At 38.2% G+C, this 27,928-nt stretch overlaps 1 protein-coding gene across 4 annotated transcripts in view; it reads right to left on the reverse strand.

Moving 5' to 3' along the window:
• Window positions 1-27,928, reverse strand: part of SHOC2 (SHOC2 leucine rich repeat scaffold protein) — a 59,949-nt gene that overhangs the window by 21,335 nt on the left and 10,686 nt on the right. For 3 of the 4 annotated variants that reach the window (XM_086900917.1, XM_086900918.1, XM_023929849.2), the window contains 2 exons: window positions 13,632-14,566; window positions 243-380 (listed from right to left, as the gene is read on the reverse strand). In XM_086900917.1, coding sequence (XP_086757043.1) covers window positions 243-380; window positions 13,632-14,334 — 841 coding nt within the window. In that variant the 5' untranslated portion in view covers window positions 14,335-14,566. Of the gene's footprint in view, window positions 1-242; window positions 381-13,631; window positions 14,567-15,965; window positions 16,087-27,928 lie in introns of all 4 variants that reach the window. The other variant, XM_086900919.1, reaches the window with a different exon arrangement.

Raw genomic sequence — 27,928 nt, forward strand, 5'->3', positions numbered from 1 at the left:
CCACAGAACACCTTAAGATTTAGAAGTAATGGATTTGGATTTTTTTCATTGTAACTCTCATTCTTAAATTATTTAAGGTAACAAGCATACCATGCTTTAAATCTCAAGTGTGAAGCTGTGTTGAGCTGAACACCAGTCATTCCACAGCCACTAACAAATACTCATTCTTAAATTTGTTTCCCTTACTGAACATTTTAAAATAGTGATTTATTTTTTTTGTCTTCTCCAGCCTCTTCACATACCTATGGTTTCTGGCAGGTCCAGGAGCTCATTGTGCTGCAAGTCAAGGTTGGTGATCTGCGTGCAGCTTCCAATCTCTTCTGGAAGATGTTCAAGCTGATTGTGCGCTACATCCAGCGTTATGAGGTTACACAACTCACCTAAAAGCACACAGGAAAACCAAAACATAAAGGACTTTAATGTACAGCTCTCGAGAATGACCTCCACACAGAGATTAATAGAATCAGACGGATTTTGGGATAAGCTGAAAAAAAGCCACTGCTACCATAAAGTTATACATATAAAATAAGGTATTACGGGACCATAATTTCATCAGTCAGATCTAAAACTTGATCAACAATTTTGAAAAGCTCAGATAAAGCTTTAATAGATTCTCAAAAAAGCTGTTATTTATTGATTGACTTTACTCTGACAGTTCAAGCTGTGGAATACAAGTACAAAACTTGCATCTTACACATGCTTCAGCCTGACCAGAAGTTTAAAACATCACTAAGTAAATGAATTGCATTAAATTTTGAGAAATTAAGATCTGTTTTGATAGCATGAATTACTTTCAGACACAAAATCAACAATTAAAAGACAGCAAAATTATCTGGCTGACAACCTAAATAATCCAAAGTCCTGAACACTATTTTTAAACATTTTTAGTCATCACAAAAAAGACAACTTATGATAAGTAAAGTGTATGCAAGAAGACCTACAGCAAATAAAAAGTTTGAATTAAAAGGCATATCTGTTAAGCATTAAAAAGTTTGGGTTTACTTGGAGTTTAGGGACTCTGTACACAGAACTATTTCACTTCTGACATTTACAAATTAATTTAAAAGCACAGCTAGGCACAACTCTCTGAACAGTAATTTCACCTATTTTTATGTCAAATACACTGTTTTCTGAGAAAAAGATTGTTAGGTTTGAAAATAAGAAAAAAACAACTGTGTGCAGGAATACAGCTGTATGTATTCACATTTTTTGCATGTGATGGAGGTGAAATTAATGTATATGATTTGAACAGCTTCTACTCTCCCCAGTACAGATGAGGTCACTGCATTTGTATATTAGAGCATGACTCAGTGAGTAACAAATCTGGAAGAGTAGCAAATTCCTTTTGAGGAGCAAATGTCTATTTTTAAGCTTCAGCATTGTATCTTTGACACAAGGATTTTCTCACAGGCCTGCAGGATTATCCTGGGCAGGTTCTGACGTGCAGAGTGTCTACTCATTAGGTCAGCAGATAATCACAACTGGTGATTTAATACATCATAAAATACTATGAATTCAGACTCTGTGTAGAGTTCCGGCATCATGTAGCCACAATACTCACTATGTATCACAGAACAATTGTGAAAGGCCAAGAAAAAAGTTAACCTCAAAGCTTCATTATTCTGTTTTTCTTAGATTGTTAATATGTAACTGATATGTTAACAGATCTTATTTCCTGCTAATTAACCCAAAATGGGATGTTTTTCTAGAAAGTAAGTAGATGGAAATGTAAAGCTGGTGCTCAAGCAGCTACTCCATCACTGTGCGTCCCCTCTCTTACATCAGCAATGGAGTGCAGTCCAGGCAACCAGAGGCAAGAGTTAAATGTGCTGTATCCAGCACTGCATAACCCACACATCTCAATGCCACTGCCATGCAGAAAAAAGCAAATGTAACAAAAGACTGAGCAAGAGTTAATGGTCTGTGGCAATGCCACCTTTATTATTCATGGAAAAAGTGGGCAAAGTGTAGAATGCAACAGGAAGAAGAAAAGCTTGAGGAAGGCTTAAACATCCCTCCCTTTAAACAAACAAAAAAAAGAACTTCACAAAACTTTACTAAGTCAAGAACCTTCACACACTTCAGGGCAGTAGTTTTCACTTCATGATTTCTGTTTTCATTTGTTTTCACTTCAGACCTTAACCAATGATGTCAAATTTGAAATATGGCATAAACTCCATTTCATCGCGCGCCGAGTTCTCATTTACTTGACTCTTCCCACTCTACATCTGCTGAAGTCAAAGAAGTACTTGGGGGTTTTACAGCAACATGTGCTGCATTTCATTTTTGCACCTGCTGATGTCTTTGACAACAGCAAGCTAAATGTTTGAAACAAACATCTTACTACCTAATCCTGAGGAGGAAAAATAACGAGAAGTAATGCCTATGTCTCTCTAGAAATTTAAGGACAAACAAACACTTTAATTTGGACAGCCATACTTAATATGGTTATATTAAAGATGCGGGCATTATTTCTAAAAGCAACCCTGGTAAGCATTTAATAAAAATACTGAATGTTAAAACAGATTGAGGATAGCCCAACAAATTTTAGACTTTAGAACAGAAATCAAAAGTTAAAGCCCTACCATGAAGCATAGTGATTTAAGGAAAGGAATTCAAGAGATATAGAAATATTCAGCTTTTAATTCATATTGTAAGGAATATTGTTCTTGGACATAAAGTTACTTATAGCCTGACAGCATTTCATCAAAATGGGTTTATTGCCCACTCTAAGGGTAGAGGGAGAGGGGAGATGAAATATTGTTGGCACTGAATTTTTTTTCAATACTGTAACTTGAATTACCGAGACACAACAGCATGCAAGTCAACAAAAATCACTCAAGGTACATTTCTCCTGTTGCTCTCCATGACATATGACAAAAAAAATAAATCTTATAACCAATATGCTTAACACGGTGAAAAATGTTTGGGTGATGTGATAAAGACTCAGATCACAGAAGTGAAGAGCATGAACCCAGCTGTAGTGGTTTTGGTTTGCCAATTTGAGTTTCCCGGCCAACGCACAAAATAAGTGCTGGCTAAAATCACCAGTGCACCTACTAGAATTGCTTACTCATTTCCTGCTGTGAGCTGTGAATTAGAAGTTGGGCAGAGGGAGAAGTGTTCTGAAGGTTTTGTTCTGATTCTTCTTATTCTTTTAGTCCTGTTAATAAAGTTTTCTTCATACCTTTTAAGTTTTGAGCCTATTTTGCCCTCCTCCTAATTCATATCTCACAGCAGGAAATGAGTAAATAAGTCTAGTGGGTGCACTGGTAATTTTTGCCAGCACTAAACCCACCACACCAACTTATCAACTTAAACACTCCATTTGAGATAGAAATGAAATTCTCAGAATCACTTCATAGCCCTAACAGTATACCTATAAAGAGGTTAACTCAGAAACTCAGGATCAAGACCAGCTCTTCAGTGAATGGCCCACGGGGAGACTATACCCACATCCTTGGTGTCATGAGCACCATACTCTGAACAACTGAGCTAAACGCTTTTTTACATCTTCACTTGCAAAGGCATACAGAGGACCAGCTGTGGCCTGAGAACTAAATTGGGTGTCCAAGTTTGTGTGAGACCCAACACGGCACATAAATGGAAAGGCTCTTCAGGGCACCTCGCAGACTGGGGGCTGTTACTGCATGTGGGGCTTGAATACTTATTGTGAGGTAAAAGTGAGAGCAGCTAGGGATGGTAAGAGCTGCTAGGGATTCTTAGGGAATGGGAAAGGGAGGAATGAATGTAGCTTAGAAGGGCAAATGTAGGAAAACAGAGGAACAAGGAACTAAAAGGGTCCAGTCCCTTACAACCCAACGCTGGTCATGTCCTGCGGCCAACCAGTGCCACAGGTCTTTCCTCTTTTCCTGGGTGAGAGCTCCTGTTCTGAGGTCTGAGTACCAGCAATAGCCCAGTTAATGTGACCAGGTACTGAACACATCCCAGGCCGTGGGATGAAAGGGCTCCGGGCACGGCGAGCAGCAGCCACACAGCAGGCACAGCTCCTTGCCCGGCTGAGTGACTGCACCGAGCTACCCGTGAATGGGCACACTGTGCACACACTGCTCACAACAGCAGCTCTGTCAGGAGTTACACCAGCACAAACACATGGCATGAGCAGCCAACACGACAAATAATGATCTGCAAATACAAAGAGGCCAAACTGGAAGCCATCTGCATAATGCTCTTCCCAGGAGCTGATGTTCCAGTGAGTGAAAGTGTCCTTCTTATTGTTTGAACAGTGGCAGCTGTACTGAGGAAACACTTCTCAAAAAAAAAAAAAAAGTGAAAATAAGTACAATTGAAATTGCATTTTTGCTATGCTAGGGTAAGAAGCATATATTAAAATAAAAACCAAAGTTTTCCTAAAGCAAAGATTTGTTCAGGTACAAAAAAATGTCTAATGAGTAAGGAGCTCATTATCTTATTCACAGTAAAAGAATCAACATTTGCAATTTTTTTGTGTACTACATAAAATTTGCTGAAATGTGTTTTTATCTTGATTTAACAAGAAAAAAGTCAGCTAGAAATGTGCAGCAGATAAAAATCAGCCTTAACCAGAAAGCAGTTTCCTGAAGAAAAACCCTTTTCTTCTCATCATGTGGACAATTCCTGCATCACTGCACTAAATTCTGTTCAAACACCCAAAATCACTACAATAAGGCAAGCACTGCTTTAGGGAAATACTAACCACAGGTTAAATAAACTAATTCTTTTTGCCACAAGTAATGTCCAAAATAGACAAGTTCTAAGCTCACAGTAGTGAATAAAGAACTCCTACAGACTACTTTGCAGACCACTACAATGCCACTGCATCGAAGGGATAAGCACCCTCACAACAATTAAAATGTAAACTAAGAAGGTGCTAGGGGGTTTGGAGTTAGTTGTTTTTCAGGAGAGAGGTTTTTTGCCTTTTTGTGTTTTTTTTTAACTATATTTCACTGTGATTGCAAAGGACAAAAAGGCAATTAAAGCTCAAAGACTGCCAAGAAAGCAGACAGGAATTGCATGTACTAGCTGGCTTGACAATAAAAGTTTAAAGTAGGAGCAATGCCCATTTGAAAAGCATAAAACAATTTCTCTATAAATAACCTTCACAAAACAGTCAGTTACACCCTAGCATGTAGCTCTTAAAAACTGTATTTTAAGACTCTAAAAAATCACACAATCCAAATGCATTTTTCAGAGAAGATAGTTTGTGAACCACCTTCCATTTAAAAAAACTTGTTAAAAATACAACTAAGTATTCACCTCAACAAACCTTTAAAAAGGTGGAGTGAGCAATCACCTCTCTGCTGTTCTCATACACACAAAGAATAAATGTTATAGTATGACAATGCTAAATATACCTGCTTTAATAAAAACAGCACAATGACTAATATTTTCAGCATAATGAGGCAGAATTACAGCCCCATTTCATGACCAACTTTGAAAGCCTGTTATGACAAGAGGGCCAAGTTACATGCCCTGACTTACAAAACTCTGAAAGTTCTTTCTGGCCATTTAAAACACAAAATACTGCTTCATCAAAAAGCACTAAAGTACACACAAAATAACAGTTGGAGAGAGTATATAGGTCAATAGCAAAGAGGCTTCAGTGTCTCCAATCACTAATTCAGTCAGTGGGCACCACTCCTGGATGGCAAACACAATTTGTAATGTAGCCTTTTTCCACTGGATTAACGACATGCCTGCCCATGCTTAAGCAGATTGAACATTATGAAATCCTTCACAACATGATAAATCCTAGGCCAGATGACACAGCAAGAGGATCAAGACTCTTATGAAAAGTAGAAGGAAGAATGCAAACATTAGTGGGACTTCAGGCTGGTGTGTCAGAACATGGGTTGTAAGCTAATTTGTAAGTAGTAATTATCCAAAATCAGCAATGCTAGGAACAAGTTACAAACAGTTCCCATAACTTTCATAGTTATTCATCTTCCATGTCGTTCTCTGCTGGCAAAGGAAAAAACAAAAAGGAAAAAGAATTTTCAGTCTACAAAAAGTCTTTGGGACAAGTTTGCTGATTTTAGAAAAAAAATTAAAAACAATTTTACAGTTTTAGAATCTTTTGCCTCTCTATGAGATCCAAGTACATCACTCTGACAAACAGCCTGAGCTCTTTGCTCTGCATTACCAAGTGCCAAAATAAGAGGTAAGCAGTCAGAGTTATTCTGAATTATTACTGCACAACTGTAACTTTCACAGAAGAATTACCGAGGAGAAGGAATGCAATTTAAATATGGTCATAAGTGACTTAGTGACTATCGAAGTTAAAATACTCATGTAAGTAAGAAATGAGCACAGAAATAAAATAAAAATAAACAAAATAAATAAACAATATTATTCACAATTTGCAGAATGCACACCAGGAACTAGTTATGGGAACCACTCAAAAACACAGAAATAAAGCTCAGCTGGAAAGACTTAAAATCTGCTCTAAAACAAGCTTCAACAAGACACAACAGCAGACTTTTATTTCTGTTTGTTGCTTTCAGTTATAAACAATAAATAAAAATCAAAAACATGTTCAAACAAAATCCTAAACATGCGAAATGTAGAAAAAAGTCTCAGTAAGGGCTTGAGACAGAATTTGAGGTGGACAGCAGAACCTCATTTGAGTGCCAAGACAAAGGCAAAGTCTTGCACATAGCAGGGAATAACCCTGTAAATACTTACAACCTTGCACCAGGAGGTGAGAAACAGCTCTGCAGGGAAGGACCAGAGGGTCCTGGTGATGCTGAACCTAGGGTAACATCTGGATCCAGTTCATTCTGAGCACGGAACAAGCTCTCAAATAATAAAGGCTAACCACCTTCCAGGCTACATTAGCAAGGGCAGCCTGAGGGAAGTGATTTTTTCCCTCTGTTCAGTACTTATGAAAGTATTCAAACAGTTAAAATAATTTCAGCATTGATTCAAAAAAAAAAAAAACAAAAAACCACGAACCCTGGACTTCTAACACGCTGTCAGTATTTACTGGAATTACACTTGGGACATCATCCCAGTAAGCTCTGCAACTAGATCAAAAAGGCAGGACTACTTTATCATTATCCTAAAGCCAGTCCGAAGAAAATGTAATCAGGAGGAATTTGACTAGCTGACAAGACAAATCTGCATCCCCACAAGAGCTTTCACAAGAATCAGAATCCAGATACTAAAGCTGAAGCTGGTCAAAAGCAGTTCAACACTCGTCCTGCAGCTCAAGAAAACCACCAGAACTGGATCAAATAAATAGTCATTATCTCTGACTTCTAGAGAGCAACACAGATGCATCAGTGCCTGTATTTATTCCACTCCTGTTCACAACTGTAGGCTTTTATCACATTGAAAAACAAATCTCTAAAAGTATTCTCAATCACTGTCTGCAGACATTACCATGCCAATTAAGCCAAGAAACACATTTTTTTTCCCTCAAATTGATGAAACACAGGAAGGTGTTCTTAGATACAAATAATGTAAACAAATATTTCTCTATATTGTCAGGTCTGCTAAAAAAAAAGGGGGGGAAATGAAATTCAGAGCATCACTGAAAAACTTTGCGAGTAGCAAGTCATTTAATAAGGAGACACCACATTCAGCGTGGAGTGAGTAGACCTGAACTAATGTAGCTGCACACATCTGGTCCACTGTCTATAATACTGAAAACAAAACAGGTGCAATTGTTATGAAAAAGAGTTTTGAAGCAGTGAAGAAACCACAAATGATCTAAGTATTGGGTAGATGGGGGAAGAGAACAGAAGAGAGTCTCAAAGACATTCCTAGTCTGGTGTAGGCAGATTCCCCAAATTACATTCTAAAAATATTTCCCTTGCAGAACAGCCCTGACCAGATTCTCCACAGAAAGAGTCACATTCACAGACCAAAAACACAATATCTGGAGTCTCAAGAAACTTGCAGAAATTGTGTAAATGTAATTTCAACCATGTTGACAATATTATTTCTATTTGTGTTGTTTAACATGACAAAAATATTGAAAAATGGTGTAAGATGCAACCTTAACTTTGCAAAGAAAATATTATCAACTTGATTGTGCAAAACAATTCCTTCAACACAACAAGCAGGAATGCAATGAAACTCCAAATATAAGAAATGCAAAAGCCTTGCTTAAGTAACTGCATGCAAACTGAAACATTTGCTTGGCCTCATCCCAAGACAATTCCTCTGGTTTTCATCCTTCTCATGCTGACTGCCTGACTCACCAAAGCATTCACATTCTTCCATTCTAATCTTCCACTTTTCAATCCCAGTGGAATGGACAATTTACCAGATAAGGAGATGAAAATGGTGTCCACCTTATGAACTCCTCTCCACAATTATCCCTCCAGATTGTCTTTTGGTAAAGTTTTCACAGAGAAACCTTCCCATTTAGGTTTTATTTCATGGATTCCACCAGAGCTTGAACAGCCAGGTGAACAGGTAAGTTCTGCCTTGCACTTGGTGTGTGTGTGCATCTATGTGTGTATATATATATATATATATATATATATATGTGTGTGTGTGTGTGTACACATATATATATATTCAACATCTGCGTAACAATGACCTTTACGGTCAGGAACAACAGTCAAAACAAATTTACAGACCTTGCTAAAGATGAAAAGCATTCATAGGAGTTTACAGGAAAAAAAAATGGCCAAGCCTTTGGAAGAAGAGTGTGCTGAGAATTACTAAAGGAACAAGCTGCACCAGACTCAGGAAATCCCCAATACGAAAACAGCTGGATGTGGGCAAGGAGTCAGACTAAGCCTCATATATAAACTTATTCTGTTTCTGTGCATATGTTTGCTTAGGGCTAGAGTCAGAACCAGGATACAGGGCAAGATGCACTCTGAAACAATTTATCAACACTGTTAGGTAGGATACAATTTGTAAGAAAGAACAAGATAGAGCGGCTTTGCCATCAAAATACTCCCATCACTGGATTCTGACCACTATACACAAAAACATTACAAAAAAAATTGTTTCAGGAAGGTGCAGCTGAGCTAATGCTACCAGGATTCCAATAAGCTACACCAGGTTCTGTGATACAAGACATGGAGAGCAGCAGGAAAACGAGAAAGAGATTCTGAAAACAGAGTTTTATGCATTTACAATAGCTCCCTGCAGACAGCAATCCACCCTTGCTCAGAGCACCTGCAGTGCACTTGACATGCTTGTGTACAACAAGAGCAATCCTACCTGAGAGGCTTCACAGTGAGCTGTGGTGAGCCCAGCTGGCCCCACGGCTCAGGGGTGCCAGGCACAGCCCTGCTCTCCCTCTCCCAGTTCATGCTCTCCCACTCCTCCTCCCACACCAGTTTCAGGCTGATCTGAAACTACACTGATTTCAACTACCTCAAGTAATAGAAAACAAAAGTAGCATCTGGGAAGCTGCCAGGAGTGGAGTGGATACTGCCACTCTCAGTATCATGAAGCTGTGATGTATCAGCACATGCATTTCATGAAAATTCCCACTACTTCACCTGCAGAGCTTTTGGTTAAACATAAAAAAAAAAAAAAACAAGCCAAAATGAAGTATTTAAGTATTTTTTACATCTTGTACAAACAAACATGTTTATAGTTGAAAATACAACAATGCATACCAAGACCTCAGCGTACTACGCAGTAAACTGAAATAATCTTAAATCATATGAAAAATGTAGAAGCAATATAGATGTTGCTAGAAAAGTGTTAAGAGAAGTCTGATAAATACAAGCAGAAATTATTTAGTAAGTACCTATCTCTAATAAAGTTTACCTATAACAGAGCAACTGGATGCAATAGAATGAGAGGTGCTTAATTCTGGGGAGGAAAAAAAGACCAGAAACACACACATCTGTTTACTAGCTATGGATAATAACAGTTCCTCTTTCTCACTAAAATGCTTGTTTTAAATGCAAAGCAACTTTTCTTCAAGTGTAGTCATCTAATTGAAGTTTGTGTTATTTAACTATTAAAGACACGTTAAAGTCCAAAACAGAATGAAACTTTAGCTTATTTCCCAGCAGCCCAGAGCTGGCAGGTTCACCTCTTCCAGATTTTCCTCAAAACAACAAACACCTTAAACAGGTCAGTTGTAAAGCATTTTCCAGGACCACCTGAGAACAAATGTGGGCAACAGAGGGAAAGCACTGCATTTAAGAAAAATGGAACATCACTGACACAAAAATAACTACACAAAGACATACTGAATGTTGGAAGAAAGGTATCAATTATCAGAGCACTTGAAAGTCCCTAAATTCAATTTATTTCTATGAGAGTAGAATGAAAATAAAGTTTATTTTATAAGGCTGGACACTAAAGATTCCTAGAAAAGCAATAGGATGACTGCTCACAAATCAGGTAACCCATTATTTTAAAGCAATGAGGTCCTGAACTTGGAAAGCCATTTATTCTTATGCAAAACTAAAAAATTTTGTTTAGTAACAGTGAAAGCCATCACAAGTCTGTAGCACCAGGGTAAGACTTAATGTCATCCATCTTTAAGGGAACAATAGCAACATTTTTCAAACTGAAGTCTGAATCTTCAATTTTCTTTTTGTCCAGACAAACCTTTTGTAGCACATCTACTTTCAAAAGACAAAGTAAAGAAAACCCAGGATTTTTTGCACAGCATGCACCAGATCAGCAACATGAGCACAGTGTACCTAACTGCTGCAAGACTCTTTCTTGCTAGACAAGTCAGCAGGTTACATAAGCTTTGAATTTTTTTAAAATATGAACAAGCTCACTAGCATGCCATTGTGAGCCTTAGGCCTTAGAACAATGGGGCATTTTTAAAAAGAATTTGAAATGCTCCACATGATATTGCTATGTAAAAGATAATGGCTTCATTTTACTTCCCGCTGTGTAGCAACAAAAATTTGTGTTATTTACAAGCTGATAATATGAGTGTTTGCTAGTTTATAGTATTTAGATACTGTATTAAAAAACATACAAGGGATTAAAAGCATGGAGACTTAAAAGGAGAGGGTTTTTTTTGAAGTGCACATGTGAAATGTAGAGAAATAGTAACTGTTTAAAGAAACAAATTCCATTGGAAAGTCAGAAATACAGTTCTCAGTAGTTTCATTTTTCAGCTGTGTTTTCAACACAAGTATTTCATCAAAAAAAGTAACATGAAAGTGAGTGAGTAGAAATCAGTTGCAGAAGTTAAACTATCTTATCTGGTTTTACTCTGATGAAAAAGATTTTCAACTGCTTGTACTATGCATCTTGGTAGTTTAAGTTATTTGTATTAAACACCAATTAATTTCATTTTTCACCTGATTCAATTTCAGGCAACCTACTCTGTGAAATTTACTTTGAATAAAAAAAGGATGCTGTTGAACATGATGACTTCCCTCTGAAATTCTTCGTAAGGGTGACAGTTGTCTTGCATTTGTGCTTCTAAAAGGCCTTCCACAATGAGGTGCTGACCCGTACCAAGGAACACAAGCATTATCACAATTCAAATAAAGGCAGGACTAACTGCTGGATACAAAGACAGAAGTAAAGTAGTTAATGTTCTCAAGCTAGGGTTTTATAGAGAACTGAGAACACTGCCTGTACACATATCAAGACAATAAAATAATACAAAAGAAAGAAACAAGTCTCACGTTCATAACACAAGTACCTACTAATTTTCCCATGAAACGGTTATACATGATGTCTTTCAAGACTACTGTGAACAAACACATATAGACATTACAGAATTCAATGTAAACCATATTCAACAAACAAAAGAAATAAAGAGGTTTCAGCAACAGCAGTGTCAGTAGCATCACACACACCTTAAAAAGTTTCTAAAGCACAACACCAAACACTAGGATCCAACACCTCACAGAAGGTATTTCTTCACACACTACTAGTATTACTTTAAATTTATGCAGCACCATCCCCAGTTGAACCTCAGAAGATGGCTCTTTGCTAGATTAAGTAATAACTGAGCCACAAACAGAATCAGGTCCAATACTGACAACTGCATAACAGCTCAACCAGCTAAATTTGCTTCAATGAATGTAGAAACACGCAGTATGCTGGGTTTTCTGTAAACATCAGCCCCATGGTTTCCAGTATGAGTTGTTGATCAGCAAAAAATTCAGTGAGGCTGTTGAACTTAAACTGAAGTGTCAAAATAGGTGAAAATTTTAATTCCTTCATTCTCCCAGGGAAAATTCAAAGGATTGCAGAGATGCTCATGACAACCCAAAAATCATGTGGCTCAGAAAACATACTATATCAACCATTTCATTTCTAGCAAAAAGTGCTCCTGTGGCTCCAGTAGAATCCATCCCCACAGGGATGCTGCCACAGGGAGCCAAAGGCTCAGACCAACATCTGGCATGACCACTGCATTTCTTCACTCCTGTTATCATGGTCAAAGCTCTCTGTACTGGGCATTGCTGGTAACTGGATTAGCAGTTTCAGGCACATCCAGGAGTTCCTGCCATCAAGAACAGGTTACCTTATGCATCTTTTATATCAACATGTAAAAAGATAAAGATGAAACACTGCTGGCTTGAGAAAGATCTACCAGGTATATAAACAAGAGCATTTCCCAAGCTTTAAAAAATTACTGACCATAGGGTCACAACACACTCACACACTGGCTTGGACAACAGGAAGAAGTCCCACAGAAGCTTTTGGAAACAGAGCATGGGAATTATTACTCAGTGTTACAAGGGCTTTCACAAGGGGTTTTTTTTTTCACACTTGAAGAAAGTCAAGGCAGTTTCTTAATTGTGTGAAGTTCATGTTCCCCCGCCTCCTAAAAGGGCTAAACTATACTTGCATTTTAAAAACTGGTGATATATAGAAAAAACCTACTGATTAACAGAATCACACTTTTATAGGGCACATACATTGTTTAAACATTACTTGAGAACAGTGTTATAAAGACATATTTTCCATGAAGCAGAAGGTATTAGCAACAACATAGAAGTTCTTGATATACAGCTAGTCCAGCACATTTTGTGTAATAAACTATTTAAATTAATAATGCACTTTCATATTAATTTACCATCTCTTGAACTTTTGTAACAATGTTTAGAAAAACAAATATTATTCATTACAAAGTCATAAAAATTATCAGCCATGTGTACAACATTTGGTCACTTCAGAGTCCATATATTAATTTATTCATGACTTATATAAGGCAGACACCTGCACAAATCATTAACCTAGATTATTAACTGTTACAACACCCAACAGTTTGCTTATGGTAATAGCATGTAGCTACCTATTCTACCTTGTATAACTGTGGTCGCACCCCTCTGTAACATGCCCATAATGTGTTTATAACTTGAAACAGTTCATAAATGATTTATAAAAAATCTTAAAATAAAAAATGCCTATGTATCTTTTTTTTTTTAAACCATCTGGGATCTCAAGACACAATATGTGAAAGTACAAAGCAAAGATGAAAACAACATACATCTGATTTTAAGATGACAGATGAAGAAAAAGGGCTTTTGTTGTTTAAAAAAATATATACAAGGTATTGACTATTCTCAAGCTAACAGTGGAACAGTACAATCGAGAGCATAATTTTATGTAGTTTTAAATGAAGTGCAGTTGGAAAACTGACAGTTTATGTATAATTAGCTGAACTGCAAAGTGAACGTAAAAACAGCATCACACTTTCAGTCAGTATAATCACTTACCAATTTCAGCAGGTAGTTGCTTGATTTTGTTCTCTCGTATGCTAAGCATGGTGAGTTTTGACAAGTTTTTGATATCCTTTTCCACAGTAGTTATACGATTAAAGCGTAGGTACAGAGTGGCGAGGGAGCTTAGCCTGTACACCACCGAGGGGATTTCTCTCAGTTTGTTATGCCGCAGGTCAAGCATGCGCAGTTTCTTCAAGTTATCAAGAGAGTCAGGCAAACTGGTGAGTGAGTTTTCACTCAGAGCCAGCGTCACCAGGTTCACAAGACAGCCCACCTCTGCCGGTAGGCACTGCAGTTTGTTACTGTATAAATAAAGTTCTGTTAACTGCGTTAGCTCTTTGATAGCTGATGGAAGCAAGTGTATAGACCTCTTGGACAAGTCCAAGCGCATAGAATTCTCTTCCCGGCATTTATTTAGCTCTTTGATCACTTCAGCATTGCTGGATTTTTTGCGAGTACCTGTGGCAGGATTAGGTCTTTTTATTGTATTGTCCACTGAAAAAGCTACCCCAGGCTGCGTGCTACTGGAGTCCTTCTTTCCATCTTTGGCATCTTTCCCTTTGGTCTTAGGCTCCTTTTCCTTGCTCTCTTTCCCAAATCCTCCTGAGGCCTTAGCCTCCTTCTCCCTTTCTTTTGATGATTGGACTTTTGGATCCTTCTCTTTGCAGTCCTTTTCTTTTCCTAGGTTACTACTCATGGTGACTCAACGTTCAGCAAGCACCACATGAAATCTATTTCTGAAGTCCACAAGAACAATTCGATGCTGAGGCAACAAGGATCCTTAAAACACGCAAGTGTTGAACCCAGGGAGGAGCTTCAGAGGTGTGACACCCATTTGCTACATATTGGTTCTGAAGGCACTCTTTCCTAATCCTACTATCAGGAGACCCAGCTGCAGAGATCAGGTCAAATGCTCCGTATTAGTATTTCTGGAACATAGAAAAGAGAAGCCCAAGTTAGTGTAAATATAAAACTTCCAGTTATATATTGAGTGTTTCTACATCAAGCCTGTGCTCACTAACTCAGGTTAATGATTTGTCCTTCTGTTCAAATGCCAATGAAAAACTCAAGGCTAAACCAAAAATACTACACACACTGCTTCCAAGACCCACTGTGGTACAAGAGCTGTACTAATTAGTAGGCATGAGGGAAGAAAAAATCACAGTTCTTAAACATAATACTGCCTTCAGTACTACGCTTGAGTCATCATCTTACATCTTACCTAGCTCTTACAATAACCCCCTGGTCATCAACATGAATATTCCCTCTTCCCTCAATGCCCAATCAGCCAATAAATATCTGCTATAATTTTAAATGCCTGCCTCTACAAACAAACCCGTACAGGCTTATTCTTCCAGCACAAAAGAATCTCAGTGCAATCTACAGTAAAATCTAATATGCAACAGTAACACAAACACTGTGCCTTGAGATCTCTCTTCTGACAAACTCTAAACCACAGGTCTCTGCTCTTAATGTGGAGCAGAACGTTCTTACCAGCTTCACGTGCTTTGAAGAACTAAGCACAAAGATTTTCTAAATATACCTATCAAAAAGTCAGCCAAAAGCCCAGAAGAAATAATATATTATGCTTCAAGATAAGCAAAATTATGAAGGAACTTCTCTTGGGAGTAGGACTTAATATATCTTTATCATATCTTGAATTTTCCCCCCTCAATGACTACAATGCATCCTAATAAGTGAACAGATGTCTGAAACCTCCAGTGATCCATTTATGTTTTTACAAAATCATCATGCATCATGGAAAGTCGCTCTTCTTCATGTTTCAATTCAAAACACATGACATGCCCAAGAACTTCATGGTTCTGAGTAACATGGAGAGATTTTTGAATGTAGCTTTGTGAAAGAAAAATAAACAATCAATAGCAACAATAATTTCAGTCTCCATATTAGTCCACCTTTTAGCTTTGATATGCAACTACTGAAGAAAGGTCCCTTGTTTCCCAGCTACCTTGTTTAAATACTCTTTAAACCTCCACAGGAGCTGTGTCACTGTCCTGGCATTCCAACTTCTACACAAGTTAATAAAGCCTGTAATCAATATCAATTAAATAATATTTTGCATACTTAAGCCATCAGCAAGTACTATAAATACAAACATTTTTTAGCAAAGCTCAAGTAAACATTTTTAACTGTGGTCATGCTGTGTATACTTACCTTCAAATACAAAAATGTACATGCAGAACACAAAGCTGCACACTATGCTCTCTCTCTCTCTCTCTATATATATATATGTATATTCATTTATAGTTTTTTTAAAAAAGTAAAGAAAATCTATTTAAAGACAACCAGAAGGACAAAGTACTTTACCCTAGCTGCAAATCCAGATGTTTAGTGACAACACTTGAAAGAGAACCTGCCTCAGGAGGTGCCTTCCAGTCCTTCACCCTGATTCATTACTGCTGCAGCATCACCAAGTGTGCTACAAACACTGTAATATAAAAACATAAAATAAAATAAAAAGCCCTCCCCCCCAAAAGAAACCCAAAATTGCCTCCAGCAATTTTGGACAACTCTGTTGTAGTGGACCATGGCTGAATGCTAGCAGCAGCAAGCAAAAATAGTTTTTAACTTGGAAATTTTTTGCACTGCTGAGTTTTTTAAAGCATCATAAGCCAGTCCTTTACTGTATCCTTAAGATTGCCACACAGCTTTTACACCATCCATTAATTTGACCTCTCCTCAAGATTACTAACCTCACCAGATTATATTTAAAACTTCTCCTCAGCAATGTATAATCTACACGCTTGTAAAACGCCAGTAATAGGAAATGCAATGACTCCCAATGCGAAAACACAGCTGACTAAAGGGTGGGAGCCCGAAAGGCTTGACAACATGTTTTCATTATGAAACAGTAACACAAAGAATCAAGAACACAGTTTCTGAATTCAGATAATACACAGAAAAGAGAGTGTAGCAGTGCCAGAACAGCTACTGCTCCTCATGACTCTCCGAAGCACGAAATACTCAAAGGGCCACTGCTCTCTTGAGCTTTCAATTTAATCAAATTTAGGACCCACCACGAGATTTATTTCATTTCTTATGTGCACAGCAGCTGGAGGAGGTCTAGAAAAGAGCTTCAGAAATAAAAGTCTGCTGGAGATTAGTGCTGCAGAGAGCAGCTCAGCAGAGCAAGCGCTCCAAATAATCTGCAAGCATTTCACTGTCTTTGTTAGCAAAAACCTTAATTGTACCTAGAAAGAAATTAAATGCTCAGCTTCTCATAAGCTGTTCTACACAGTCGCTACTGCAGATCCTTCAAGCTGATGGGGTTACTCACAAACACGTATGTCAACTTCTGGTGAACATGGGTATAATTACATATACTATAAAGGAAGTTAAATATGTTTCAAAAGGTTATGCATATTTTTCAAGCCCTTTTGGTTAAAGGACAAGAGTCACCATCAATTCTAAACTACAGTCAAACAAGCATTCATTGTATCTCAAAAGGAGAGCTTCTTTTAGAGATATTTTTAGCAAAAGGAAACTCAGTGAAATTAGCTAGTTCTGCCAACTACTTCCATTTTCCAATGCTGTTCAAACTGACTTCCTGTCAATATTAATTGACATAAAAACATTTAACTATTATGTCCTGGAGAACTTGGAAAATTTAATAAGACTCTTGCTTGGCACAGTATGTGAGGGAAAAAAAACTTTAAGAGAAGTTAAGAAAAATAATCTCTTCCCTATTCTGATTTTTATATTTTTTTTTAAAGTAAAATATTTGTAAATAGCTATAAATAACCAACTTCAGAGTTTTGATTCACTCCTCCTGATGTCTGGTGAACATAAACCAGATGCATTTCGGTTTTTCTGTCATCTGTAACTGATGAAACTTCAGAAACAGAAGCAACTTCAGCCTAAACTGTATCACCTTCCTTACTGACTGCAAAAGAGGAACACACTTACCTTGTATATTTCAATGATTTTTTTTTCTAAATATGTACAAGTAATTGAAAAGAGATTCCAGTTTTTCTGAGCAATACAACCTAAAACATTTACGCAATAAGTTCTTTATTAAAGGAGTGGAGACGTAGGAACATTTTGCAGTTCTAGGAATAACAATACACTAATCACTGCAATTTGGCAATATAAATACCGATGTTTCCTGGTCACTATCTAATACAATATGAAGCTTGAGATAAAGGATTTCAGCCAACTGCTATTCAAGTAAGGTTATAAAAGCCTTAACTGTCTCCTACCCACTACTGCAAAGCAGTGGGACCCCCAAGAACAGGCTGTTCCCTGCATGAATTACTCTCAGCAGCCCCTCACTTCCCAGAGGATGCATTCCAGAGTCTTGTGACTTGCAATTATATGAAAGTTTCCTGTGAGTTCACAGAGATGGCTTGAAGAAGAAATCGTTAAATGGAATAAAAGAGTCTCCCACAGCTGAAACATTTCCCTCTCCAGTGATGAGGCTAACCAACAGCGGTCTTCTCTGCCAAAGGAAAATCATCGTGGCACGTCATCTTACAAAATGGTCACTTTACAGCTCCACCTAAACCCTTACTGGCTCCCCTTCTGTGTTTCAGTAGCCAAAACAGGCACTTCAATCCATAAACATTTCTGGTATTCTAAGCATATAATAACCAAGGCATCATTTTCACTGAAGTGTAACACAATACACTCAACTGTAACAGAATTTTACTTCTTTAATGTAGCAAGAGACATACAGGCCTGCATTTGAAAAGAAATATTTTACTATGTGTAGAACTCCTTATCACAATAGGAATGATTTTTCTCTTCATTCTGTGTTTGTACTAAATTTAATCCACACCACGGCTAGGGGTTATCAACCTAAGTAACAGCAGAGGATCATTCCAAATATTAAACAAGCTGATGAAATAAGGAATCAGCTCATATTTGACACTCTGGAGTAAGCAGACAATTATTCTACTACATAATAATAAATAAAATGTTCTGAGATTGCAATTCTGATCTAGGTATTTCTGATTAGTCAGCCATAAGTGATTCTTAACAACAAGGCAGAGTTCAAATGCTATCTGGTAATTGCAGCACCTCTGCACAAACAAACACACACTAAAAAAAAAAAATCTACCTTGTTAAAAGTATTTACCTTTTAATTAGAGCAGCATGGGATACATCAAAAACATTTTGTACTCCAGTACACCACAAAGATGAACACATCAATAAGCAATGGATGAAATTTAAAGCTTAGCCCAAGTGGCTACAATGAATTTCCATTCTCCATACCACATATGCAAAAAAAAAAAGAAAAAAAATAAAGCCAGCCCAGTAAAACCCCAACAACCAGTCACTTCTTTCATTTGGAAAACCAAATAGCTTAAGCCAACGAGTCACTTGCAAACAAAGCACATTCTCTCCTACAATTTGCTAGCTTCAAACATCTGACCTACAGAGCTTTCATCTGCATAAGTGCATTTTAGTTCTGGCACTGCAGCCACCACGGACCAGCTGGGAGCAAACTGCTGAATCAGTCACCAGCAGTTGCACAGCTCCTCTAAACATAAAACCTCATTCAGAGGTATGGAGATAGCAAGGGAACAACCAGCTATCACTCCACCCAAAATCAAAAACCACCTCATCCATCTCAACAAAAGCAGTGCTCCTGAAATATGCCAGCTAGACAGCTTCTCTTCTTTGGGAAGAAACCTGTTATTCCAGAGAACAGGGTGCACAATGGCAGCAGGGCAATACTGTCACGGTTTGCTGTGCCAACTATCCTGGTAGGCTTGCTCAATAGAGAAGATTGACCATTAAATCTGTCTCAGTCCTGTAAGTGGATGGCCAGCAGATGGTAGTTCACAGACTACCCATTTAGCCTGATTTCAACACCCCAGGATGTGGCACAGCTTTCACCCTAATCCCCTCTCACACTGAGGGAGAGGCTTGTTCACTGTGGGCACAGCCTGGGCCTGTGGAGCTGGGAAAGAAGGAGGCTTGGGCCCTGACAGCCCTTTAGAACATCTTCATCTGCCACAGGACTGCAGCCAAGACCATCCTGACTGTTTGCTGCTTCCACGGCTGCCAACCAGCCAAGCATAACCCAGCCTCGCATTCGAGCAAAACCTGGGGGTCAAGGGAATAACTGAGCAAACGTCAGTCCAAGGCAGCAACAACTCCATTTAGATCATCTCTAAAGGCTTCCTTATGCTTCACTCGTGGTGTCTTAAATCTGCAAGCACATCTGTAACTACAGGCAGCTAATTACAAACTTATGTGCAATTACACTTGGAATTACTATAAGAAAGCAAATTAGTTTCTAAAGGTTTTGAAGGTTGATCATGGTGCACTTGCAGAACCAGGTAGATCTCCCAGAATATCCCATCCCAGCTTCTGACACAACTGTGCCCTTCCAGTGCAAACAGGCAGGCACATGGACACCACTGCTGGGTTAGAAGCTTTGGAATCCATCTTCTCACTCCCTGGTCACCAGCTTTGCTGCTCTCTGGCAGTACTTCCCTGCACCAAGTGCCAGGTCACTTACCAAAGTCCAGAGCAGTCAGGATAAAAAGGCTCCACACAAGGCAGACAGAAAGTCACCTATGCAGACAGAAAGTCACCTACGCCTTAAGTTCCTAGGAGGTAGAAATAATCTCTTATGCCCTGCCTTTGAACTCACCTAGCAAGGACAAAAATATGCATACTGTGATTCATTCTGTGCACTCCAATATTATTTTTACTAAGTACTCTCTCTTCTTCTCCTTTGCAGGAACAAAACCCACTAGTTTTTTTGACCGAGTTATAAAATATCATTATATGTTTTTTTAGAAATAGACTGCAAGAGTAAAGAATTCTGCTAACTCCATGCATCAGCTTATTTTAATATGTAATAAGGTACTTTCTGCATGTGTGGCCCCCCAGCATGTACCTTTTGAGCAGCATGTCCCCATTTCCATGGCAACTCACTGTATCAGCAGGCAGTGTAATCCTGCATAATACATGAAATTTGAAAATCCTAACTTTCTAGATGAAACTAATTTCCAGGATTTAGTGCAGGTTCTAATTTCTCTTAAAAGAGTCATTCTAAATAGATACACTAGTCTAGAAAAACTAGTTCCTGTTTTTGTGGCAATACAACTTCTCTGTCTACAGTGGCATACAACCTTCTGCAAGAGCAAGTGCTCCTAACCTACCCAATATCCTTCTTTGAACAATGATCACCCACTTGTTGCAAAAATTTAATTTCCAGTATAAAACAACCTTTCACTATTACCACTACACAGCATCCAGACACAACCATTCTGATCCCTTAACAGCTTCCATAAACAAAGGAAGCAACCTGCTATGACAGAAAATGGCACAGGTCCCACCAAAGGTGATGTACAAACTACAAACAGGCATCAGGTATTTTTCGTTCATTCATCATTTCCTCTAAGCAATAAAAACAATTTATCGAAACAAAACCTACTAAAAAGGAGACTAAACATGAATGACGGGCAAGTGAGAAAGTAAACACACAAAGCAACAGCAGAGTAACATATTATTTACTAATTATCTATATTATCAACAAATTAAGTTAAGCTGATGCTACAGAAACTGGGACAAAACCCCATCACAACTAAACAAAAAATTGCTCAACTACTACATATGGTAGCATCCCACCCTGGCTCCTAACAGCAACACAGAATTATCTACCAAAAATCTTGTTTATTGTAGCAGTTCTTCATTTATTTATCTCTGAATTTGACACAGTAAGTTTGCTCACCTTCTTCAATATGCTTTTCTATAATGATTATGACTATTTCACAATGTTCAGTGCTGGATGATTCTCAGTCCCTCAAATTTTCTGACCATAATTAGTGACTATAAGTCACTGCATTCTTTTGCAGACAAACACTATGCTAAAATAAAACACTAAAAACAACCATTTAAAAAACAATTTTAAATGTGTTTTTAACACAATTCTGTACATGAAAAGGAGAGATGACTCTTTACACCTTCTATGTTCTAGCAGACAAAGCCACAATAACCACATTATTGCAGCTCAGCAGTGAATAGTATCTAGCCTCTCTTCAATTTTTTAATTGTTTTTAGCTAAAATTATTTGCAGTTCTTGATCTTCAGTTAAGACAACAAAAGCCTAGATATATTTGTTTAATTGAACACCTAGTTTAAATATAACTAATGCATTGAAAAGGAAATCTGCAGTAACATTTACTTTTCAACTAATGTTGTGAGTTTGGAAGATAGAGAAATGTCTCTCAAAGTCCAAAAAAATACTTTACCCACGAGTTTCAATTACACATCTCCTCACCTTTAAAATCATTAACATATTTTGGATCTGACCAGTTCTTAGAAAATAACTAGCTCCTTGAACAGATCAGCATTCTTCCCACAGAAAAGATAACCACAATCAGCATCAAATTTGCTCAGTCTAAGTGTTCATTTCTGCTTCATTACAACTAAATTAAATACAATTTATTTGAAAATTGGACAATGATCAGCTAAAGTTGTTTCTTTATGATGGCATATTTTTCCAAAAGTTTACATTATATATTGAAATATTACAGGAAGCCAAAATGTAGACTATTCTGAATGAAAAGTCAAAAAAACCCTACTACATCTTCCCCCATTACTGCTTAAGTAATGTTCTTTCCAGTGAGGTTTTTTTTTTTGGTTTTGTAATCCAGCTCTTTCAGATGAATGCATCTTACCTGGTGAAAGCAAACTGATTCAGGAGGCCAGGTTAATCAATCTATCTATCTCTCTATCTATCTCTCTATCTATCTATCATGAGGACAAAGAAATTGCTGTGTTTCAGCTAACTAGATATAAGTTAAAATACTCTCATCTCTTTTCTCCAGCAATCATTTGCCTAAACATGATGTGACCGACCACTTCTGCCATTCAAATACTCAAATGCAAGAACTAGAAACTGTGAAAGAAAAATGTTATTTTTCCTGTATTATGTGTACCCACTCCAGCTGGAGTCTCAGTTTTAACTGCTACACTTCTGAGGTTAATTGCATTCTGCCCACTCAGTTTCAACTGGATTTTGCATTATTCTCTCCCTGTCCTTACCTTCTTATGCTGCATTACTGCACGTGGTTAAGCAGATTACCACATTCCAATGGGCACCACATTCCAATGGATTCCATGTTCCTGCACCACTGCTTGAAATGATGCTCAGCCACAGCTGGAGAAGCCAAAGCAACTCAGAAATACCTTGGGGAACTCCACAAATTAACGGCACCATGGAAATATAGGCTCATTATACACCCTGAGGAGGTGATGAAAAACAGAATTGCTCCCAAGCCTCTTTCAAAGCTTTCAACTGCTTTCCTCCATTGAGCATAACAGAATTAAACACAATGACATAAAGCAGAGAAGTACTATTGAAACAAATAGATGCATTCCATAGGTGATTCAGGTAGCCCTGTGCACAGCCAGTGCTCTGTGGCAAAGGCTTCTTCAATCACATCGATCTGTATAAGACTTCACTCCTTCAAGCTGACATTTACCAGCATCTGCCTGCCAACCCTCATGGTTTTTTAAGTTGGTTTGGGGTTGGAGAGAGGGGCCTTAAGAGAACACAAGAATAGAGGGAAAAGGTGAGATAAGGTAAGACTAACAGCTGGTTAAAGCACATTGCTTTGTTCAAGTTGAAGAAATTAACACAAATATCATAACTATGGCATTTTTAGTTTAGATTAGGGACTTCAAATCTATTATAATGTCTGGTGCCATAGTGAATTCCACCACATATTCACTCCTGGCCACTCAAAGTCTAATAAGAAAACTACAAGGAGTTCCTCTGGCAACTCTGAGTATTTCATACAGCCTGAGCAGGCTTCACCTCCTCAACACCAACAGCTTCTGATACAAGGCATCCCTACAGAGCAAGTCAAACCCAGAGGGGCCAAACAGGTCTTTCCTTCCAGCTGAGGCACCTTCCTACTGTCCCCCCCACACCTTCCTCTGGGTCACAGCAGCCACTCAGAGGAAAAAGCTCCTGTCTGGAGCACAGGCAAGCTGAGAAAGAGGCAGGAACTGGAGCAAGAATAAGGACAGGAGGCCGGCAGGCACAGGTGATGGGCAAGAACCAGCTGATAAGAAGTTCTACATAGGAGAGTATTACAGACATAAAAATACTGAGAAAATGATCAGTCAACAGGCACCACTTCTGCTCCTACACACTGTGTGGAGAAGGGGTCTTGGAGATGGCAGAAGTATGTAGTGATTGGAGAGGCATTAAACACACACTGACAAGTATGGTCACCTGCAGCACTGGAAGCCATCTCATTTACACCTACCTAATTCAGATTGCCTTATATTGAAAACCTCATTTTCATAACTTCTTAAGAGTATTTTTATTTAGCTTTTTCATGTTTTCTTCCCCACTCAACATTATGCATTAGCATTACAAAAAACCCAAAAATGACAGCATTTGAATTTATTGCAAGTTCATCCACATTCTTACAGAATCCCAAGGTGATCCCAGAGATTCCCAGGATAGCAGATGAAAGTGAAACAAACAAGGATGAGAAATAAACCTCTGTCCACCTTCCTGTGAAGAACCATGAAATGTCCAGACCTACCATGAATACTCCTCATCCTCAGCCCCACTGTCACAGAGCCTGATGCACAAAACAGCCTCAGCCCCAGCACTGAATACTATTCTGCTCCTAACTTTGAGTCAGATTACAAGATTATTTCACATATACTAACAATTCTGGAAAGCACATGATAAATTGAGTCCTTTCACAGGAACAAGATGTTTTCCTTCAAAAGAAAAAAAAAAAAGTAAAAAGAAAATCCCTTCCAAGCAGATTCTTCAAAATCTGTTCAGATGAGGCAGTCTTTTCTTTTCTTAAAAAAAAAAAAAGTCTTCAATTACATTTTTCCTAGAAACAGTGAAAAACATGATTTCTGCTTGTCAAAAATCAGCTCAGTGATAGACTCCTAGCACACTTGAAAGGCTCCTGTATTGCCAAAGTAGAAAGTAGCAGCAGTGCTAACCTGAAAAATGTCATGGAAAAAAATTAGATGCAATCTGAATAAAACAACATCATATAAGTATTGCAACAATACCTCTTACCTCACCACTTTCCAAAAAAATTAAACAAGATAATGGAAATCTGAAAAAACTGATAAGCAGGCTAACTTAGAGCTACACTGAAGTTCATATCACTATCCTAACAAAATTAAAATCAAAATTGTACTATATGCCTATTTATACTGAGTGACATTTTTGTACCTTACTGCCCATTGTTTCATACAGAAAACAGATGTCATAAATGTCTACATAATTCAGCAAGAAATTGTCTGTTTGTGAACATTTAAAATGCAACTTCTACAGCAGCTCAGGTACAATAGTGTCTCACCAGGCCTGCTGGTCCCCAGATATTTGTGCCTTGCACAATCTGTTCCCACTGAATAAATGGACCAGAGGATCATACTAAACCTTGCAAGCTGAGAACAGGCAATTCCCTGCATTGGGATTGCCCACATCTGCTCCTCTCTGACCTGCACAGAGGTGAGGATGCTCTCAGCTCCTTGCAGAGTGACCATAACCCAACCTCCAACAAACAGCTCAACAAACTGATGGAGCCTTAATTTTTGCATTAATGCACAGGGCAGGAGAGGGGTATTTCAACCACCTAAGTGACATTCACATGAGTTGCACAGATTGAACCAACTCAGATCAAAAGACAGCAAGTCCTTTTCAAACCAAGTGTGATCCAAAACATATTAGACATACGCAGAAAGCACTCAGAAAAAATACACAGGCTCACAAATTGACTTGAAGGACTGAACAAATTTTAGTACGACAATATGCTCCAGAACAATATGTTCAAAATGAGGATACTATATATATATATATGAACAGTATGAGAATACTAGGAAAATATCTGAAGATGTGAGAACAGAGCTCCTGAACAGAAAGAATAAGAAGAAACCGAAACAATGTAGAAACACTGTACCTGAAATTCTAAAAAACAATAAATAAAAATTAGTTTAACAAAGAAGTTGATTAACTAATTTTAACTAATACTTGATACCCACTTGTTCCTTTTTTACTCAAACAGTCTCAAAATAGTGAGGAAGGAAGAAAAAAAAATCACAGGAATCACAGGAATGACACTTCCAAGGAAAACACGAAGGATGAGAAAAACACCGGTACAGGTAAAAGGGAGATGAAAACCACCAGCACATACCTGAAGTGAGACAGGAGTGCTGGGTACAGGCTGCAAGGAACTCTGAAAATGTACAGGAATAACCAAAGAGCAGCAGCAGACAGACAGGCAGGCCATCAGAACTGGCTATATATGTATGGCTATGGTTGTATGGAGCAGGACCTGAACTGCTGCGACCCCTGCAAGAGGGCCAGTGCCACCCTCCCAGCAAGGCACAACATGCCAGAGCTGTTCCTCCATCCCATCACAAGCCTTGCTCCATCCCTCCCTTTACTGCAAGGCAAGAAAAAAACCCAGTTACATCCAGTCTTTTATTCCTATCTGGGACTAAAGGATCAGTACATGTCTGAGGAAACCTCCTCCCCACCAGCCCCCAGCTCCTGTAATTCTTGGACATACGGCTGTGCAAACAGGGGCAGCTTCTCTCCCCCACAATTCCTCATTCCTCCCCTTCTTACATTCTCTGACAATCCTTCGAACAGGAGGTGGAGAAGTTGTAATTTGAAGAGCTGAATATCACTGTGTGTACTGCACAAATTCCTACCAACCCAAAAGCTTCTGTAATTCTTAGTAGCATAACTAGTCTGACAACTGCCAGTACTGGTTTAGTATTAAAGCACACTTAAATGCTATAAACATGAATTATCAATTTCTTAGAAATGTATATACACATAAAATCACACTAGATCAGCATCCTATGGGGATCAGATTCAGACATGATGCAAAGAAGGAAATTTTAATTTTAAATTCTTGCTTTTTAAGGCTCAGTTTGATCCATGCTTGTGAGGACTACCAGTTAAAAACATGACTGAGGAAAAGGTTTTAACCACAGCCTCTGGTTTTGACACACTGTATGCTGTCCTCTAAATTCCTCATGTCAGATCTGTGCAGATGATACTATTTCACTGCTCATTTTTCTCACAACCAACTTTTAGCTTATTTTACAGAGCAACACTACCACTAAATCCAGACCAGATGATCCCTGCCAACACTCAGACTCATCACTGTGGGCTGCATTACAGCATGATCTTACACAGCACCATCTCATTCCTACTTCTAGCATTTATCAATAAATTATTATTTTGATTCAGGAGCTCTTCATCTCTCTCCAGAACAATGTGGTATCTTCAAGTGATGCTTCTATGCTTCCACTTCTCGTATTTTTAGACACACCATAACTTTAGGAATGTGCTAGAAAATTGTCTATGCCCTCCATCCTTTAGCCATGATACCATTATGTCTAGATGGGACTACAAAGTGCTATCTAAGAAAAATTTCAGTGTCAAAGTATTTACTGCCCAAATAGCCCTTCCACCTGTCCTTTAGAAAAAAGGAAGCACATCATTGCTGTCTGCAAGGCAGCTCTGGCCTGTGGCCTGCTTCCAAGCCAAGCTGCCCTGCATGCTCCAACACATTAGTCATGCCTGCATATACAATAAATGAAGTTGCTAATCGAGATACAAAAGACTGAATGTTAAATAAAAAGATAACACAGAAAATCCAAATTAGGCTGAAAAAATACCATCTGTTCCAGTAAAAATTTCATCCTCATCTGTATTATCATCAGGAGCTCTCAATTTGTTATTTATTATTTCTAGATACTGTTTCAAATATTAGGAGGTTTGTAAGAAAGCTACATTACTTAATTCAAGCACCACTAGCTGTCACCAGAAGTTCCAAAACAAAATTGGAAGTGACCCACAAGCAAGTTTGGTAAACTTCACAAGGTGTACAAAATATATATATATATGTGCAGATATAATTATAAAACCATAATAACAACTATGTCAGCATATCAGAGCATCTCATACTAAAAAGTGACCCTTAAAGGCAAACGAAAAGCTTGACCTAAAAGAACCACTTCCTTGTACTAACTAATTACTCTGCTCTGTGATCACCTGTTTCAGCTTTTCATCTGTCATTTGAATTTGCTATTCAAGTTGGGATATTTTATTTACATTTGGTAGCAAACAGTAGGCAGTGATAAAAGCTGCCCATTAATAATGATACTAATAATCAAAACCAAACAGTAGCCTTGGACAGAAAGTGCCCATGACCACAGGAGGTCAGAAAAAGGGCCATACAACCAGCCTCCCACATCTGACTGACAAGATAACTTACAGTGCTCACTAGTTGGTAATTAAGAGT

The sequence above is a fragment of the Cyanistes caeruleus genome, chromosome 8 (genome assembly GCF_971803275.1).
Source record: "Cyanistes caeruleus chromosome 8, bCyaCae1.hap1.1, whole genome shotgun sequence".
In the NCBI taxonomy this organism is placed as follows: domain Eukaryota; kingdom Metazoa; phylum Chordata; class Aves; order Passeriformes; family Paridae; genus Cyanistes; species Cyanistes caeruleus.